At 34.8% G+C, this 20,806-nt stretch overlaps 2 protein-coding genes across 3 annotated transcripts in view; one reads left to right on the plus strand and one right to left on the minus strand.

The window, feature by feature from the left end:
* Positions 1-20,806, minus strand: part of LOC128074636 (uncharacterized) — a 964,422-nt gene that overhangs the window by 310,590 nt on the left and 633,026 nt on the right. The window lies entirely within an intron of this gene.
* Positions 1-20,806, plus strand: part of PIK3C3 (phosphatidylinositol 3-kinase catalytic subunit type 3) — a 66,488-nt gene that overhangs the window by 829 nt on the left and 44,853 nt on the right. Inside the window, exons 2-13 of one of the 2 annotated variants that reach the window (XM_052670647.1) lie at positions 996-1,184; positions 1,686-1,829; positions 3,585-3,714; positions 8,651-8,737; positions 10,101-10,196; positions 15,494-15,565; positions 16,000-16,089; positions 16,691-16,795; positions 17,274-17,366; positions 18,017-18,202; positions 19,339-19,493; positions 20,344-20,431. In XM_052670647.1, the coding sequence (XP_052526607.1) occupies positions 996-1,184; positions 1,686-1,829; positions 3,585-3,714; positions 8,651-8,737; positions 10,101-10,196; positions 15,494-15,565; positions 16,000-16,089; positions 16,691-16,795; positions 17,274-17,366; positions 18,017-18,202; positions 19,339-19,493; positions 20,344-20,431 (1,435 nt within the window). The remainder of the gene's footprint in view (positions 1-995; positions 1,185-1,685; positions 1,830-3,584; positions 3,715-8,650; positions 8,738-10,100; positions 10,197-15,493; positions 15,566-15,999; positions 16,090-16,690; positions 16,796-17,273; positions 17,367-18,016; positions 18,203-19,338; positions 19,494-20,343; positions 20,432-20,806) is intronic. The other variant, XM_052670648.1, reaches the window with a different exon arrangement.

Genomic DNA, 20,806 nt, shown 5'->3' on the forward strand with positions numbered 1-20,806 from the left:
CTCAGGAAAACCTAATATTGGGCTTATGTAAGTTTCATTTTAATAGCAGATAGCAACTGAATTCAGCTACATACCTGACTTCATTACTAACTAATACTCTAACAAAAATTTAACTTTAAAAAACAGAATTTTTATTTTTTTTTAATTTTATTATTTTTTTTTAAGTTAGCCTACTGTTAGAATGCACTGTGCTTGTTTCTTGCAAGAAACTTCTTCATCTACTCTTTTATTCTATTTCTGAAACATTCTTGTTTGCTGGAAGGTGCTGTCCTGTCTACTCCTACTCCTGTCTGCACAAACGCTGTGGTTCCTTTTTTGTTTTTATCTGCATCCACAGTCAGATATTTCATATTGCAGTATCACAGAATCATTAAGGTTGGAAAAGACCTCTGGGATACGTGAAGTTTTGTGTTTCATGACTATATTTAATATCTGTTAAATCTAGCACTAGTATTCTGCACATTATTACTGACCTTTAATCAACTCTGGTTTGAATAAATTGATTTTTGGCATCCAAAGCCAATCATACACTTCACATTTCACACAGTTTTAAAATAAGACTCCTCGTCCTTTTTTATTTTCCTTTTTCATGCAAGCGTGTACTAATGTTTTAATGTCTATAGTTATTTCTTTTAATGATTGCAGTGTTTATTATCTCCCTGTTGCCTTGTTTAATGTATCTTATATGATGTAGTCTAAGAATCTACAGGTTTTATTAGAAGGTGTCTCTATCTCAAGTGGGTAATTCTTCTATTTTCTGCTTCTCTTTTGCCCCTAAATCGGTATTACAGTGAGTTGTGTATTTTTTCAAATGCAGAGTTTCTTTTTGATCTTTGGATTTCACTGCTTACTAGTTATTCAAAATAGAGGTATCCATGTTGTTTAAATATGAGAACTGGAAACTGAATTTTCACAGTGGATTAAAAAAAACAAAGAGACAACTTTTGCTCTTTTTTTATTGTTATTATTTATTTATTTATTCATTTATTTTTCAGAGGAAGTCTGGAAGGGAAAAGAGAACAGAAGAGTTACAAAGCTCTCTTGGAAGACCCAATGCTGAAATTCTCAGGACTGTATCAAGAGACTTGCTCTGACTTGTATGTAACTTGTCAGGTGTTTGCAGAAGGGAAGCCTCTTGCTCTTCCAGTTAGAACTTCCTACAAAGCTTTTAGCACTAGATGGAAGTAAGTCACTGCCTTTTATTCCATTTATCTATTAGTTATTGAGGCTTCTAGTTAAAGAAGCAATTTGATGTATCTTTTGTTTGCATTAAAAAAAAAAAAAAAAATCCTAAATCTTTTCTGTTGTTTTCTATAAATTTATTACATTTCTGTGAGTCTCTCTGTAATTAAGTATCACAAAATTGATTTTTTCTGTGTAAAGAGTAAGTAATAATACAATTATTTTTGTTTTTGGGCATGGCTCAATAATTATGTAAGTTTTGCAGCCTGAAATAGCACACTTTTTTGCTGTATACTGGACAAACATTTTTTCCTTTGCTGGCTTTTTAATCGCATGGAATGACTCAAAACAACACTTAAATGTTTGAATAATTAAAGCCCATAGGCAGATAGTTAATATGCCCTTCCAAGTGCATAATTTAAGGAGAGCTTAGATTCTGTAAACTACTGTAGGGTGACTTGAATTCTGAGGTTTCATGACTAATATGAAGTATGTCCTTGCAGCTGGAATGAGTGGCTGAAACTGCCTGTGAAGTATCCAGACCTGCCTCGCAATGCTCAGGTGGCTCTAACCATCTGGGATGTGTATGGACCTGGTAAAGCAGTTCCTGTGGGAGGAACAACAGTCTCGCTCTTTGGGAAATATGGGTACACTGCTGTTTCTTTCATGATGCAGACTTGAAGCTCACTTGTGATTAGTAAGGTGCAATAAGAAGTGCGTAGATAAAGTCAAAACACAGATTGTAATTTTTTTTTTTTTTTTTTTCTTTTTTTTACAACTAAGCATACATTTTGACATAGCAAATGCTGAAATAATTTTCTTCTATACTTTTGTAATGCATTAATTTTGGTACCAGTTACTTAATTTCTTTATGTTAATTTTGCAGTTGGACCCTTAACAGAACATTATCCATAAGGAACGAAGTGTAGTTCAAGAAACAAGGAGTCTTCTAGATTAATAATCTATATGATTCGGTAGAGAGTGAGATCAGTAAATTACAGTAGATAACAGGGAGCTGGGAAGAATTACAAGTTAACTGGAAGGTAGCAATGCATTAAATGGATCTTAACTAAGTATAAAGGAGACTGAAAAAAGAACACAGGATACAATTTAAGTATGAGGTACTGATACTCTGTCTCATTGATTGTAGTAAAAAAGTTTCAGGTAAGTTTCTCACAATTGAGAGTCTGAGGGAGTAGATATTGAATATCTAGCAAATGAGTGCGGTGGAGTAGAAGTAAGTAAACATTGGGCTGAAGAAAAGGCCATGAGAATATTTTTCTAGTATGTAGACAGTGTTTGAAAGACGAGCAAATCATTTTGCCAGTACATATGAAGTAATAAGGCTTAGTTGAACCAAGCCAGGTTTAGTTTAGATTTAGGAAACTTGTCCTAGTGATAGTGAATGTGGAAAACGTCTGTAAAAAGAGGTTAACTTTCTTTCATTAAAGATCTTGCTTTGATGAAAAGATTGATGTTATCTTAGAGTAGAAAATTGTATTGGACAAAATTTGCCTTTATTTCCAGTGTTTTGTGAAGGGGTTCAGACAGAAATAAATATTTCAGAATTTTCTCTTGGCTTGTAAACTGGTAACCTAGTAGCAGGGTAGTGGTAAACTTTCTACAAATCAGTCTGTGATTTTAAGATTAGCTGACTTTCCTGTAGTTAGTGTCTTTTATTTTTAGCTGTGTGACTTCTAAGTGTTCCTTCTAGTTGCATTTGCCTGAAGTTCTTAGTTGGTTGGTCCCCTCTTCTTGGCAGAAATAATGTATTTGATTTTCTGGAGCATTTTTGTAGATGGATGAATAAAAATATGCAAGGAATGCAAGGGTATGCAGAAGAGAGGTTTAAGTTTTGTTTCAGAGTTCTGCTCATGGCACAGTTTCAACTACCAATTCAATTTCAGGCATAGATGGAGAATTGTATGGTGAGAGTTGTGTTTTTTTCCAGCTGAGAAAGCTGCTTTTTATTAGTTGACCTTCCCATGAAACTTACATCGTTTTTTAGTTAATTTTTTTGTCAGGAAGATCTAAAGTCAATACTGTAATTTGCAAGTCGAGGATTTTTTCTGCTTCATTACAAATAATAAAAAAGTATGAAGGTCAAGCTGTCTCCTCAGTTCATGTTTGTGCCACTCCATTGACTTTGGGAATTATCCATTTTTCTTCCATTTGCCAAGTAAGTTATCTCATATTTGTTTCTTTTAAAGTCCATGTGCCAGTAAAAATGAAGGCCAGAGAGGGCATAAGGCTCTAGGCACTTCTACAGTTCAGTTATGTTGTGCATAGCTATGTGTGTTTTTAGGTTTGGCAGAAGAAACTGTTCGTTTTCTTGCATCTGCTGCTGCGCTTTGGTTCTTGCTATCTAATTAGCTGAAATAATACTGCATTTTTCCCTCTAGTATGTTTCGTCAAGGAATGCATGATTTGAAAGTCTGGCCCAATGTAGAAGCTGATGGCTCGGAACCCACCAGAACTCCTGGGAGAACCAGCAGTACAGTCTCTGAAGATCAAATGAGCCGCTTGGCAAAGGTAATGGAATACTGACCTTTAAGATGTGAGTGGAAAGTTTGCACTGTATTGGAGTGAAATGAAGAGAGACTTTAATGAAGACAAGGTTTCACTGGTGTTTTTTCCCATGAAAATTGTCTGCCTTTAATTGCTTTGATAAGTCAGAGAATTTACTCAAAGAAACAAATAAACTCACCACAAGTATATTCTTTGAAATAGGACACAAATACTGGTATAAGAAACTTAATATATCTGACATACTGTTAAAGCAACTTTAAATCCTAATTCTTTATAAATAGTGAAAATACCAATGTAACATGATGCTTGAAGCTAAAACTCTTACCTATTTCAGTCCTAAGAGCAGCTTGTGAAAGCAAGTCAAGTTTCCTTCCTTGTAGCCATCCTTTGAAATTTAAGACTGTCTGGTGTAGTGTTCAGAAATATATGACTTGCCTCTGCAGTAGAGTTTTAGTAGACTTAAAAAAATTAACCAGATTTGCTTTAGCTTTAGATCACACGTAGCTGTCCATATGAATATTTTCTCCTTCTAGCTTGTTGACAGACTGTATTTTTGCTGTGAAAACTACTTCTGGAACTCAATAAATATTCATTCTTGAACTGCTTAAGTAGCCGGTGACACTCCTCAGATGAGTTCATACTAAGCTTACCAGATATCTCAACTCCTCTTTATTGGTGTACTTTCATCTTAATTTTGGTTATCCAGCTTTCATCTTCACCTTTTTTAAAGCTCTATGTGAAAGAAAGGTCTAGTGCCATAAATATGTCTGTTCTTCATGTAGAAATTTATAATAGCAATAAACTAACTTGCCTTTACAGTCTATTTTATTAGTCTAGATCACCTTGAATTTATACTGTGAAACTCATAATAAATATTTTGTGAGTTGTAGGAAGGAGGTTGTTATAAACATTCAGTGATGCTTTGAACCACAAGAACCATGTGATGCAAAGCAACAGCTTTTTGAGTAAGGTTTAGAAGTGAGATACTTGCATAACTAAATAATGATTTTTGTTGAGAGTTCAAACCTATAGCTAGTGTTTCAAATAACATTCTAAAGAAAAGAAACATTGTAAGTTTGAGTTTGAAAAGGAGTAGGAGATCTTAAGGTCTTGATATGTACCACAGACAAATTAATTTTTTCTTCATTTTAGACTTAATTTTTTCTTGAGTTAGTATAATTGCATATTCTTGTTCTGCTTAAATGTTATCTATGCAAAGCTTTCTGTAAGCTTTTGTGGTAGTAGAATAAAACCCCTTGAGAGGAGGGACGCTCTGTAGACAGGCCGTACAGATCAAGATTTTCTTTTTGTAGTTTATTACATGATAGGTGATGTAGGTAGTGGGTCTTGAACAAAGATACTAGTGTAGGTCTTCATTTTCATGTTAGCTTGTGCAGCACCGTACCAACATTTTTCCTCCTCTTCATTCCTAGGTGCTTCCTAGCTCAAGAGACACAAATAACAGAGTACTTCAGTCTCCGAAATACATGTGTCTGTTCTAGCCTGTTCTTTTGGCAGCTAGGATTGGAGGGCCTAAAGCTGTCAAAGAGGTTGACGGAATTCTCCTTTCACATCCCAAATAAGAATTCTAATTAATGGCTAGGAAATGGCTTTCAGCATTGCTAAGAGCATGTCCTCTAAGCTGTGTTTTGGAGATGCTAATTCCAAAAAGATTCAGAAACTGTTGTTTTCAGTGGTATTTTGTTGTGTTCCTTTATAAAAATATTTTATCCGCAGGTGCTCGCAGAGTGAACAAAGTTCCTGTGTAGTGTCTGCAAAAGCCTTCATTTGCACAGCTGTTTCCATAGCAGATGAGATGCTTGTGATGTGTTATTCCTAAATAGTTGTTTTAATATAATCTGTTTCAGGTTTGCCTTTCACTTGCTCATCAGTTACTGAATACCATCTTTTGATGCTGTATCGAAAGGTACATTAAATGTACTTTAGAATAGTAGGACAGATTAAATATAAGATGAGATCGCACAAGCTTTTTTGCTCTTGATTACTTCTTAGAGGTGGTTTTTCATGTTACCTATTGGAAAGATGACAGTTACAAATCATACATGGTGCTTTTTAACATCTGATACTAGATGCCAAATTAGTCCTACAGATAGTAGTAAATAACTTTAGAGAAGAGCTTGGTTGAGAAATTTTTTTCTGTCTAGATCTTCTTTTTTCTTCTTGACATCCTTCTGAGTTTTGTATATGTGTGGGTGGTATTTGTTGTTATAGAAAATTAATCTGTTACACATGATGGATTACTTTATTCTACATAAACAAAAGGTACTCTAAGTTCTTTTTGATCCATTAATTTCCTTCTTCTGTTAGCTGAAATTATCTAATTATGGCACTAATATAGCATTTAAAGGGATACATCTTAGGTAGTAGCAGAAGATTAATGCTTCTTTCTTTGAAGAGACTCTAATTCTAAACTTTTAATCTAAGGGAGAAGTTCTTCAAGTACTTATTCACCTGCAGAGTCTTATATGGTGGCATAGCTAGCATAACTAACATAATATCTTTTGACTTTTTTTTTTTTTTCCTGTTGAAAGAAAAATGTGGAGATTTGAGACTAATATTTTTCCAGTAAAATACAGAATTACTTATTTCCCATATTCTCTAGCGCAGTGAAACTAAAAATTGACAGAACTATTTAAATGACTTATTTGGATCTTTTTAGCCAAGGTTTTGGCAAGGGCTGTCGTAAACCTATGTAAGCGCTGGATGTGAATATACGATATGCTGAAGTGCTGGTATAGGGTGATAAAAATAGGGCTACATTGGTCAAGAAGAGTACTTTTGTTAGTTAAGGGAGGAAAAATGAACATAGTTTGGAAGTTGTTGAAATGAGGAATGTGTAAGTGTAGGGAACTTAAGGAACTTATACTGTTGTTCAGGATGAGTAGAACCTGTGGACTTGATAGGATGTTTACAAAGGCGTTAAATGGTGATATCTAGCCTGCCTTAGAAAATGTGGGTTATAACACGTTTGCATGCTGTTGATTCTCTTCCAATGGAATATATTATCAAATGTATATGAGTCAAAGGCAGCTATTGTGTTAAACTTTGAGTACGGTTCTGGTGCACGTTGCCTTCAAACTGTCAAGAATCAAGGGTAACCCATTCCAAAGCAGGAGGAATGAAATGAATGAATAACCTGAAAATTCTCGCCTGATTTTCTGTGTTTCTATAAGCTTCATTGAGTTTTAGGGAAAGTACACATAAAAAATTACTGCCTTGATGGGCAGGGGAGATTAGTCAATATCTTGTCTTTAGCGAGTCCTTTGGTACATTCTTCTGTAACATTATTGCAGTAGAAACTAAGTGGACGCAGAGGTGGAAGGAAAGCTGGCAGAAGTGTCAGGAGAAGTAGCAACAGGAAGTCCAACTGGATGCCAGCTATGAACAGTGTGCTGTAGAAAACAGTACTGGTCCCAGTGCTTTTTAACATATCCTTAATGACATGGGTGTAATGGCTGAGCACATCTTCTGCAAATTCGGAGGTAATACAAAACTCCCAAGCAGCTGATATACTGGATGGTTGTGCAGCTGTTCAGAGGGGCCTCAACAGACTGGAAAAATAGGCCTATGATTCCTATAAAGGAACTTCAAAAAGGCTTTAAAAATGTTTTGCTAGGTCTTTTGCCTTTACAAGTGCTGGAATAGAGTCCCCAGGGGAGGTGGTTCAGTCACTATCTCTAGATATGTTTAAAAACGATTTAGATGTGGTGCTCAGGGACATGATTTAGCAGAGGGTTGTTACTTAGGATAGTATGGTTAGGTTGTGGTTGGACTCGATGATCTTTAAGGTCTTTTCCAACCTGAGTGATTCTGTGATTCTGTACAGCAAAGCTGCACAGCAGCAGTGTCCTGGACTGTATTAGGAAACAGTGGTAGCAGGTCAAGGGATTGTGGCACTGATGAGATGTATCTAAAGTGTAGAGTTCATTTATGGCCTTATGGTGTACTCACCCTATTGGGGTGAGTACAGTGATGGATTGCAAAGATAATTTGGGGCTTCAAGCATCTATCATTCAAGGATGGCTTAGGAATTATGGTAGTTTAGAGAAGGCACAAGCAGTTTATATGTACAAGAGGGAGCAAAGACAAAACCAGACCTCTGGGTACAAAACTGAAACAGGAAATTCCATTTAAATATGAGAAACTTTTTGTTGTGAGGATGATCAAAGCTGGAATAGATTGAGAGAGATTGTGAAGTGTGTCTTTGATGCTCATAACCTGACTGCACTTGTCTTGTGCAATCTGCAGTCAGTTAATGTACTTTGAGACTGTACAATTTCCAGAGTCCTTAGCCATGCTCTTTGGCTCTGAATAGAAGATTTTGGCAGGTGAGAATGTTATTGGAGAGGCAAAGAATTGGGACATTGGTGAGAAGGCAGGTAGAATGGCAGCTTCACTGTGTCTTGGGAAATAGCAGCTAAGCAGAGAGACTTTTCCTTTTCTTCATTTCACTAGGCTTCCTGAAGTACTGGCTTCAGTTGCCTAAAAAGAAAGAGAAAATTAGCTCTGTAACTTCATGATCTTATTGTATAAATCTCAGTTTTTAAATTTGCTTTGGTGAAACAAACAAAGGCACACTTCATTCAGTTTGGAATGAAATACCAAATCAAACAAAACAAAGGTAAGTTTTACCATATGAAAGCAAGTAACTAAGATAAATAGTGTTTTTGTTATCTGACTGCTTAAAAAACAGTTTCCTATTTTTTAATGTTTGATGTGCTTAAAGATCTCATGCTTGTAACATGCTTTTGTCTTTGCCTTGATTTTTTGAGATATCAGAAGTATTGTGTCACGGCTTAGCAGTTTACAAAGAACTACTGTATGCACAAGCATTTCATCTATTAGTGTCTCTGCAAAATTGATATTTTTTTTGTTAGTACCAACAATTTCAAAATTAGTCTTGTGTTCTTCTATGCAGCTCACTAAGTCTCATCGACAAGGTCACATGGTGAAAGTGGACTGGCTGGACAGACTGACCTTTAGAGAAATAGAAATGATCAACGAGGTAGGTCATTTTATATCAGAGTTGCACTTTTTTTTTTTTTTTTTCCCAGATCTTGCTAATGTGGACCGTTCACTTAGGAGACAAACTTGTCTTGTTTTTCATCAACTGATATGATGGTGTATATGATAAAAGAAAAAATAATTCTTGGCACTTCTAATTTGAACTTGACATGGGCAGTTAATAAATAGAAAACTATCTTAGTTGTCAACTTCAAGTGACTTATATTTATTAATAATTTGTGATAGCTTGGAACAAATGTTTAGGGGTTTGGTTAACTTAATTCTAGGATTTGTATTGTGATGGGAAGCTTATTTGGCCATACAGGCTGTTCCTTGGCTTTTGACCTATTCAGCTTTATTGTTTTTGATTAAGGTTTGAGTGAATTTAAAATACAATAACAAACAAGATAGACCCCTAAATAACTACAGCACCTGAATGTGGTGTTACGCGCTCAGTGAGTAAAATTACTAACTGATTATTCTCATCTTGCACAACAAAACTTCTTTGTTTTCTGTTTTGTTCTCTGAGACTTGCATTAAGACATCAGAGACTCGGATTCCTTTGCAATATATGTATATATATATAACCATTTACTAGTCTTTATGAGATTTCAATGCATCCCACATTAGAAATGGATATTGTTTTGCTTTCTCTCTGTTACAATACCTAAAATTCAGCATCCTTTATTGCTAGACCTACTACTTAAGTATAGAATGCCTTTGCCTGTGCTGGCAAGTCCAACTTAATATTGATACATTAAATGAGCTTGAGTTGCTTGCTCTTAAAGGTTCTACTTTTTTAAAATAAAATATATGATGAAGATTACATATAATTTCTTTATTCTTTCCTATCAGAATTTTAAAATTCTAAACACTTACTAAATAAAGATTTGAAAAATACATACATGAGCAAATCTTTTTCTGAAAGTGAATGAGCAGCAAATCTAACCTTAGTCCAAGTTTTCTTTGTTCCTTTCATTGTTCCATCTAAAATGTGATTTTTTTTTCATGTCTTCTTGATTTTGACTGACATGCATAATTATATGTAAGCATTTAAAAAAACGCAAACAACTGGTTATTTTTTGTTGCTTTTTTGCTGACCTTTAGGTTCACAATTGCAAGCCACTGATGAAAAACTATGTATTTTGTTTACTTCTGAATGTTAATTGTGATTGTGTAGGGATGTAAAGAAGCAAGCATGTCAGGAAAGGTCTCAAATAGTGTGATGAAATGATTAACTTAATAATTGTTTCAACAACTGATAATCTAAATTATGGCACAAAGAAAGTGTAATTGTTGTGCTGAGGATGTTGAAGATTGGTACTCTTTAATATGATACACATCTGTGGTGGTTCTCTTCTCAGAGGGAAAAACGAAGTTCTAATTTTATGTACCTGATGATTGAATTCCGTTGCGTCAAGAGTGATGATAAAGAATATGGAATAGTTTACTACGAAAAGGTATGTGCCTTGCAGACTTTACGGTTGTCTTTAAAAAGCAGCGTGTGCACCTTAAATGGATTTTTTTTTTCCACTGAGGTGAAATATTCTGCTGCAGGATAGCAGCAGGCATCTGTCAGTGGCAGCTGTTTATGTTCATACAAATCAAATGGTATAGATGCAATGAGATTACAGAAGTTAATCATTCATGCAACAGTTGAAGATTACAGGAATTTCTAAATGTGAGTGATTAAAAAGTTTTTGATTTATTGTTCCTTCAGTCATCCAGTGGTACTTTCAATGTACCTGTAGGTAAAATTGGCTCTCATCAAGAAGAGATATACCTGCGTTGACTGGTAATTTTATAAAAGATAAGTTATTAAAAACTTGGCACAGGTGCTCTCCTTGTGAATATTTGCTTGAAAATGAACAAGTAGGTTTACCCTTTAATGCTAAAAATATTTTGAAGGTAAATTTAGCAGAAAACTTCTGGATTGAAATATCTTTCATCTTTTCTTTCTGTTTACAAAACAGATCTCTGGTGTAGTAACTGGTATGTCGGTGACTTTATTATTGTTCTTGCAAAGAAAAATTATATGTAGGTATAGATAACAAAATACCATTCTCTAAACAGTATCCCTGAATACTTTCAATTTATGTAGAGAAATTTTTCAGTGTCATTAATTTCTCGCTTTTCAAGTTTTTTATTCTGTAGTATCCAGAAAAATATCTTTAAAAGTAGGTGTTTAAAAAGATAAATGCATAAGATCATAGCGAGACATTTGAGAAGTGACAGCAGGATTGTGAGTTCAAATTTAGGGGAAGAGAGGATTGGCAGTGATAGGCAGCATTGGCGTTTTACTCCAAGGACTGGAGCATCTTCCCTGTGAGCATAGGCTGAGAGAGCTGGGGCTCTTTGGCCTTGAGAGGAGGGGGCTCTGACCTGTAGTGGTCCAGTACCTGAAGGGGCCTACTGGAAAGCAGTGGGAAGGACTTTTTGGAAAGGCATATAGTGATAGCATGAGAGGAAAAAGTTTTAAACTGGAAGAGAGTAGACTTAGACTAGATATCAGAAGGAAATTCTTTACTGTGAGGATGGTGAGGCACTGGAACAGGTTGCCTAGAGAGGCTGCTTATGCCACCTTTCTGGAGGCGTCCAAGGCCAGGGTGGATGAGATCTATTTTTTTTTCTGGAGAGCACAATGGAACCACAATCAAAACATTGAAACACTAACAATTGTTCTTGCACTAGGTTAAGATCCTAAATCAGATTGTTCTGTACTTGTCATAGGTACAAAATAATAAACATCGTTAACACAGCTTTGTATTGACTTGGCTTTTTTAGTTTTGTAGTTGAATGTGATGTTCCTAAAAATGGTTTCTCTCTCTACCTCCAGAAATGTACTGTTATAGCTTATTTATGTGCACTATTTTTTGTTCAGTCATTGTTATGACTTTACAAGTATCAAAAGTGAGGGAAGAAGACTCAGACTGTAAACATGCATCTGTTTCTTTGCCGATTTTTCTGAAATACATTAGATTGTCTGGTTTCTGAAAATGATGTATTTGGTTGTATAATAGTATATATCAAAGCTCAAACTGCAGTTACTTGTAGGAGTTTGTTATTATAAAGTAGCTTTTCAACACATTATTGACCTCTTTCCTGGCAGCAGTAGGAAAGAGTACATAAATTAGTGCCTGTCTTCTCAGTTTTCTCATACCTTCAATTACAGCATATAGTATACATATCCAGTATATTGAAACTAGGTTCTGTTGTCACTTGTCTCTGACCGATAGGCAAAGTGGAGATTACTTGTCAGAATTTTGTTGATGAATTTGTTTACTGCACTGTTAAAGAATCTCAATTCTAGCATCCCCTGCTTGACTCAACCTTCAAGTAGAATGGAGTAAGGTAGCAGTGATCGCTTTCATGTTCTCCGTTAATTTTAATACAACATTTGTGATGTGAAGGTTAACAGTCTGTTAGTAACAATAGCATTACTTCTGATTCTCCACTTAGGGAAAATTCAGTGTGATTTTTTCCGAATGCGAATAACAACGTTTTTCTTCAATACATATAACCTTGTGGTGGTTTCAAATGAAACCTTTGTTTAAATAAATTGATTGCACTAAAGCATGCAATTTAAAAAAAAAAAAAACCAAAACTTCATTATCTGTGAAAGCTGTTTTCATGGCTTGAAAGATGATGGTAGTATAGAGTAAGGTTAATAGACCTTACTTATTGGTGTTGTGAAACCTCATTATATGAGGATGAACAGGAAGGATATTTTTGAAAGCATGCACCTGACCAAATTCAAGTGCTAATTTAGGTTTGACTCTCAGACACTGATATAGTTTAGTAAGTTTGTATGATAAGGGTAATAGTGAGCCACATGGTGTTTTCAAGATATGACACGGAATTAGAACCAAGTGCTAAGTAATTGAAAGGCATAGAAAACAGCTGACTTCCTTCACAGGAAGACTAACTGACAAAGTAGTCTGTTCTGGATAGTAACTTGGCCCATGTGTGCTTTTGCAAAACTTGATTCAGCAGCAAGATCGAACTTACAGTTTAGGTTTAAACCAGAGTTTTCCTGGAACATGAGCAGAATAGCCAGAACTCTTCAGCATTATGTATTTGAGAGGAGGTAGTTAAAGGTCATTGTAGGTCTTCAGGGATTTAAGAGGCAGTATGTTAGAAATAAAATCTAGTTTCTCAATTCGAAGACATTGTGAACATTATGACATTGGTCACTGGAAAGTATGGTGCCTTTTTAAAATTCTGTTTTGTGCATACGTAAACTTTAGTCAATTGTAATTCTCATCCTTGTAACTAATCACTGTGATAGGCTTTTCTTTGTGGAGTCCAATTTTAGAAGTCTAAAAGCTTTGTCAGAATTTACAGCTGCTTATTTTATCTGAAAGTTTTCAGAGAGGAAGATGTAATAGTATGAGCATTATTACTGCCCATCCCCGGGGAATCCACCTGGATCTCAATGTTACAAATGCTTCAGCAGGAGTTTTGAACGTCTGTTAGTTGCTATTATATACACTGCTGAGTCATGTTTTTCTGCATTGATTTATGTGAGGGGTCCACACTAAGTGAGGTGTTATTTGTCACTGGGGTATTTGTATTTCTTTATTACTTTATGAGAGCCACATCAGATTGCAGTCTTTTTACGATTCTGATTAGAAACATAACTGATGAGATGATAGAACTTGATCTGTGATTTTTTTGTTGTCAAATTTTATTTTTGATGGATTTTCCTGCCAAAGCATGACTCATTAATATTTCATTGTTCTTACCTAATATCAGTAACTCATGATCTGAAAGTTGCTTCCAGTGTTGTGACAAAAGTTTTAGTACAGTGGGAATGCTGGTCTGTCAGTCTAGCTCCTACTCTATTTGTTTCCTGTTACACTGACACAGAAGTGTTTAGCTATAATGAAGCTACTTCAGAATTACTATTTTCATACTATGTAGATAATGCTAAGTACATTTAGGGGATGTTCTTTTAAAATAAAATGTAAACAAATGCCCTATTAAGTGTTAGTATGTATGCTTCTTAGAAATCTCATGGGAAGAGAAATTTTGTTTATGTTCTCGGATCATCTGTCACGGCCAGATTTTGGATGCATGCTAACTTTGACTAGAAGGGATGTATATGTGGTTAATGCCATTACTTTTCAAATTCACAAAGATATAGGACACCAGTAAATGTGGAAGTGTCTTGAAAGTGCTTATTTTAGTAATAGTCAGCAACATATTAATTTACATAGTTTTAAAAAGTATTTCCCATGAAGGAGTGTTAGAAATATTAATTTTTGTTTCTTGTTGGTGTCAGTTAGGTTATTTTCCCCCCTTGATATAAGTTCCTCATTTCTTTGAAAGTTAATTCTGAAAAAAAACATAAGGTATATAAAGAATCAGATTACTGAGGGAAGTGCTGATATAGAAAAAATGTATATTCTTGGTTGATCTGAAGTGTCCATTTCTCTTAAAATGAAACTGTACCTACCTTAACTAAAGTGCTTAGCTTTTAGATTTATGTGTTACACTTGAAAATCCAGTGAAGCTTTAGTTTTCTCAGCTAATGCTATACATCTTTACCAGGTCTACCAGTTCTTTCCTCTCTGTAAATTGTGGAGAGTCAATAGTAAAGACAGAAAAAATAAAGTGATGAAAACAGTGGGAAGATTGATTGTTAGCAGTAGCCTTTTGTTTAAACTCTTGGCTGAATTTTTAAATGTAAAAATGTAGATTAGGAAATAATTCCAGTAGGTGTTTTTAGTCCCTGCTTATCTTTGAAAATGTGGATAAACGTTTGATTCAGTCTTTGGAAGTTCTGCCGTTATTACTTCTGTCCTGTTTGATCATCCTGACAGGAGATATTTCTGTTAGGATTCGTTATTCTGATCTGCTACATACTAACTGAGAAGAGACTTATTGAAGTATCACTTATTATACTGACTTTTTTTTGTGTGTTATTTTTTTCTTTTTCTTTTTTTTTTTTGTCTTAAATATTTTTTAGGTCATGTGAATTAATACCAGGTTCCACTTCTGTAGTTTAAAAAAAAAAAAAAGAAAAACTAAACTGTTGGACATTAATAAAAAGGAAGACAATTGACAATTACTGGATTTGATCTGATGGTGGTGGGCTTAATTTTTACCTTCTGATGGGTTCAAAGAAAATATTTTGCTTCTCCTATGTTATTTATGGAGCCACAGATTTCCCTAAGTTAAACTGACTGCTGTCATTCTGCTCAGAACAGCGCAGCGTAAACTTCCACAAGAGACTGTGATGTAGGCTGTGATGTTATATATCTATTGTGATATGGAATCAACAATAGATATATATATATATACATATATGTATATTTAAATTTGACTGTTTCAAGGAGGCTTAGTTGCTGAAATATTCTCAAGTAATTTCTGAAATGTGGCTGCTGTTTTTTTAGCAAAGGACTTGCTTTCTGTTGGAGATAGAGGTCCTGCTTTGTTTCATTTTGTTGCTTCCAGAGGATGTGTATAATGATAGCATCAAATTTCTCTACTCATCTGTGTGCTATCGTGATGAAGAGCTGCCGGGATCTATTTCACTGGATGAACTTCAACCTATATTGTGACCATGCTTATCAGGAAAAAACAGATAAAAATACATGTATCTTTTCTCCTTCAGGCCCATCAAAACTGCTGGGTGTAGTTGCATCATTTTTTTCACTTAAATATGATATGCTGTATGTTAATAAAAAAGCAATATGCTAATATGGCATTGCTTTAGAATTAGAAATATTAAATACACTTTTAACTCTTTCAGGATGGTGATGAGTCATCTCCAGTTTTAACAAGTTCTGAAATTGTTAAGATTCCAGATCCACAAATGTCTATGGTAAGCATTATTCTACGTAATACATTCTGTAACACAGTATTATTGCTGAGAGGTTTCCACACATGGAGGTGAAAGCTTGTCTGTATTTCTACTGTCAGTAGTTCAGAGTCCTGTGGGAAAGATGTATTAGTCCAGTTGAGAAGTATGTTGGTGTGATTTTTAGTACGTTTTTATTGCTTCTGCTAGATTTTAAATACAGCAACTTATTTAATGCTTACGATGAGTTTCTTCCTTACTATACTTAACGTACTTTCTTCTGAGATGTGGGGAAGCAGATTAGGGGTACTGCTGGTAGAAGAGAGGGTGGGAAAATTAGACAAGAAGGAGCTGAAGAAGACAAAGGAATTTTTGAAGAAGGTGTAGTAACTCTTGGTCACTTCGTCTGTTAAAATGTTTTTTTCCCTACACTCTTTTGTATGTTGTTTTTCATGTAGACAGTGCCTAAATACAATTCTAGAAAAGATTTCCATTATTGTGGATGCCAATTCAGTGGGACTGGTATTGGCAGCTTTGGGAACCTTAATGTAAGTGGGCTTCTACTGGCAACACTGTTTGAGCACTGTGTAATCTAACACTGCAAGAGCAAGTCTGACAATGCTGAATACTGCCTTGGCTGCTGAAATCTTGTTGACACCGTGGCTCTTTTTGTGGCTCCTACTGTTGCTAACATGGTATTAACAGTGGGAAAACTTTTTGAGAATGTTTTTGTTGCATATAAAGCTTCATACTGCAAACATCCTACATATGTTTAGAAAGCAGCTAGCACGTTTGAGTGCTGTCTAAATCACGGGTGTGTTGACTGAAACACTTGCATTTTGCAGCAATTCACCAAAAGGCAAAATAAGGCTTGTAAGTTGTGTGAAGTACAATAAATACATAAAAATAAATTCAAATCCCTACAGCCTTCTTCTCTTTTATGGGGTTAAAGGGCATATTGTTGAAGGAATATCTAGTAAAAACTGCAGTGATGACAAAAAACAATCCAGAAGATGCTGTATTTTTAGATGTGAATTTTAATTGTCGTGCATTATTCAACATACTGGAGAGTTTTTGCTAGATGGTTTCAATACTAATTTTCTCTAGAGTTTAAGTATTTATGTATATTGACTTACCCTCTGCGTTTAGGAGAACTTAGTAGAAAGCAAACATCACAAGCTTGCTCGAAGTTTAAGAAGTGGACCTTCTGATCATGATCTGAAGCCCAATGCGGCTACTCGAGATCAGCTTAATGTAAGTCAATCATATCATGATTAAATTCAAAGTTATTTTATGTTGTTCACTATTAATATGTGTTGAGAATTTAAATGAAACTTTGAAAAAAATCATCAATGAAGAAAAATTAAGTGCGTCTCACAAGTAATTAGGTGAGTCCAAGTCCGAAATAAACAGAAATACATTCAACTTTGTAATTTTATCTTTTAAGAAACCATATTACTTCTGTTTTAAGGGTTTCATAACACATGTTGTGCACATACCTCACTGTTGATGGGAGTCTTAACTGCTTCTGTTTGCCTGCATTGTCAGTTCCTTCAACCTAGTAACTAAGAAGCATCACCGTGACAACATGAGAACTTTGTGTTGTTGAAAACTTTTTTTTTTCCTACCTATTTTTGTGTCATCAGTGTTTTGTTTCATCACAGTATATTCTGTTAACTTAGTGCTTATGCATGCTCATGTTTTTTGAACTGACTTTCTATTTGTCTAATAGATCATTGTGAGTTACCCACCAACAAAACAGCTAACATATGAGGAACAGGATCTAGTTTGGAAATTCAGATATTACCTTACTAACCAGGAGAAGGTAAGCTGAAGTACTTGAGAGGGTTATTAGTGCAACCAACGTTTCATCTGACACTGATTTTACTGTTCTTCCCTTGAAGATACAGACTTTAAGTGTCTTAGTAGATAATTAGGATATTTTAACTTTCTCTAAAGTCACTGATTTTAAAAATGAAAGTCTCTTTAAATCATAGAATCTAGCTTTTATTGCAGTAGTTTTTGTGTAAAGCCAGAATGACAGTTTAATTGCTAGTGGTGATATTTTTATTTTCGTCAGCAAAGAGAAATAAATAGAAATAGCTTGTCCATCCCTTTTTAGTAAAGAGTTAATATTATGTACTACCAGAATATAGGTATAGGTATATACTACCAGAATATAGGTATATAGAATATAGCAGCACACCAAAAAAACAAAGTGCATTAAATAAATAACAATCTAATGGTGACTACTTTTATGTATTGATGATGGTGGTAGAGCAGTAACCATTGACTTCACTTTTTACTTAAAGATAGCTCCAGATTTTCAAGATGTATTAAAACAGTTCCGCACTATATTGTCATATGTCAGTACATCTTCTTGGATCTGTGCTCATGTAAATATAGTTCAAATCTAGTTCTTTCTTAACATGAGACATTAATTCTTAAATAGATTTGTTTGATCTTTCTTTCCAGGCCTTGACAAAATTCTTGAAATGTGTTAACTGGGACCTTCCACAAGAGGCAAAGCAAGCGCTGGAGCTGCTGGGCAAGTGGAAACCAATGGATGTGGAGGACTCCTTAGAACTTCTATCATCTCACTTCACAAATCCAACAGTTCGACGATATGCTGTTGCTAGACTTCAGCAGGCTGATGATGAGGTATTCACTGTTCTCTCATCTCAGAACGTGGAGCACAGAGGATTTTTAGCAGGCGCTTCTTTCCTTCAAAGACATTTAAGTAAATGGTAGTGATGGAAATGCTGTTGTTGGGCTCTTTTTGGAAGGAAATTCACAGTATTGGTAATTGTATTGGTGTGAACAGTCAGTGGTAGTTGTTTTTTTTTTTTTCTCCAAGTTGAAACAAGTGTTCTCCTCTCAAACCCATTGTAAATTTTGAACGTTAACATTCATAGATGTAAACTAAAAGGTTTCCAGCTGCCTTGGATGTTAAAGCAGTACATCATCATATACTTTATGAAGAAAAAGAGTAGATAAACATCTGTAGAAAAAAGGTATTTCCAATTTTATACTGATTAGAGTGATGAGCTGTGAATTGTAAGTCAAGCTTTATAGATGCTGGTCAGTTTAAATTGTAATTAATTACATTCAACAGTAAAAAATTAAAATAAAATACTATGAATATACTATTGTAGATCTCAAATTCTTGGTAATCAGTTGGGATTAAAATTGGGAATGCTCTCTTCTGTAATCTTAGAAATCCCTCTTCAATTTCCAAGGTTGTACTGCTTTGTCTGTGAAGTGTACTTTTCACAAAATGTTTAAATCCTACTCAGAAAATTGAGTAGTAGAGAAAACAAATGAATTATGAAGAGCTAGTAATTAAAATTCTATGTTTTAGTCATACTTCAGATGCACTTATTCATTGCTAAGGATAAAAGAAAAAAAAAAACAACTGTACAGAAGAGAGGAGGAAAGATTGTTTCTTGGTACTGTGGTCCAGATCTTGTTTCATTCCTAGAAGCTGTGAACTAAAATGTATTTTGTGAACACTTGAAGCAAGTAGGGCAGCTTAAGTGTGCTTTAAAAGCATATTTTTCCCTGAAAGAATTAGTTAATTAACACTTTGTGTAACGAAGAAGTAGTGATGTAATAACTCTTACCTTTTGGGAGTCTGAGTCCATCCTACACCAGTTCTTCTGTTGTATATTGCTGTTGAAATACTATTCCATTTTACTGACCAAGTTTTTCTGTTCTCTTCTAGATTCTGAAATCTAGGCAGCTTTGACTGATCCTGTGAATTCATTTTCTTTTCTTTTTTTTTCCCCCTTCATGAGGATTTACTAATGTACCTACTGCAGCTAGTCCAGGCATTGAAATATGAAAACTTTGATGACATAAAAAATGGACTGGAACCTAGCAAGAGGGATAGTCAAGGTTCAATGTCAGAAAGCATGACAACATCTGGAACTAATGGTACAGAAATAGACAGGTAAAAAGCTAAGATTTTCAATAAAAAGAATTTTAAAAGAATTTGCAGGGAGAATCCAGTGAACGTAGAGGAGCTGCTGGGGGCATACATTCTATTAATTTCAGTCCAAGAGTAGGGCTGAACATGTCATTAAGTCACAAACTAATTTGTTTAACAGACAAATTAACAGACAAATCTCAAGTTTTCCACTTGTGTCACTAATGTATACTCTCCATATTATAAATATACTCCTTTTCACTGATCTTACCGCAGATCTGTAAAGTAAATATACTGGGATGCGTGCTGCAGTGACACTTAGACATTGAGGACTTTGATTACTTCCTTTTACTTAGGTAAATTTACTGTATAATAATTTTACTTAGCAAACACTGGATTTGTCTACTGCATGTGATTGCATTCCAGATTTGAGGGTTTGCAGGTGTTCTGTTTTAGCAACTTCATCAAAAGCATTTTTAAAAAGCTTATACTGAAAACATTAATTTGCTAAATTCTTGTGGTTGTCTGTTTATTTTTTATGGAAGCTGAAAGAAAACAGTAAAATTGATGTGACTGAATGTCCTGCATGACCATAAGTTGTTTAACAACTGGGCACAGATGTTTGATATTTTCAGGAGCAGTAGTGATTAAAGCTGCCATTCCGATTGTTCTGGAACAGAATTTTGATTATTTACTTGTTAGTAAATTTAAAGAATTTATATAGAAAATACTTCCTTTACAATTCTCTGAGTTTGTTTTGTGGAAGTCAAATGCATTGCTACTTCCTTGCGCATTTCCTGTTCCCCAAGAAAGAACTTTAAATCATGGCAATTACACGCTCTCCTTTGTAATTACACGCTCTCTCTCTCTGTAGTTCCCAGATCATGACTCCCATTCCATCTGTCTCCTCACCACCGCTAACTTCAAAAATGAAGGAACCTGCAGACAATGAGAACCTTGATGTAAGTCAAGTGTTTTATGTTGCAATTGTGATGTTTGAAGCTTTCTAGTAGATTTTCTACTTTTCTCTCTCTCTCTGTATGTGTGTGTTTGGATTTTTCTTTTGTACTTTGCAGAATACTTAAATGTTCTAATAATATAAACGTGAATTAAATACAAAAACAAACAAACAAAGCAGCAGCTTATGTGAGTTTCTGGTTACATTAGTCCAAGTCTGGAGGGAGCTGAGCATTGAATTGGTCAGGATAGCAAATGACTCTTTTAAGTATAAGACAACTGCAATGACTATACATGCTGATTAGATACTGACAATCATGTGATTGTGTTTGAGCTGTACTAAAGCTCCGTTTATAATGGAAAATAGTTATCCAAATGCT

This window comes from Tympanuchus pallidicinctus, unplaced genomic scaffold, assembly GCF_026119805.1.
Source record: "Tympanuchus pallidicinctus isolate F22 unplaced genomic scaffold, pur_lepc_1.0 scaffold9, whole genome shotgun sequence".
NCBI lineage: Eukaryota > Metazoa > Chordata > Aves > Galliformes > Phasianidae > Tympanuchus > Tympanuchus pallidicinctus.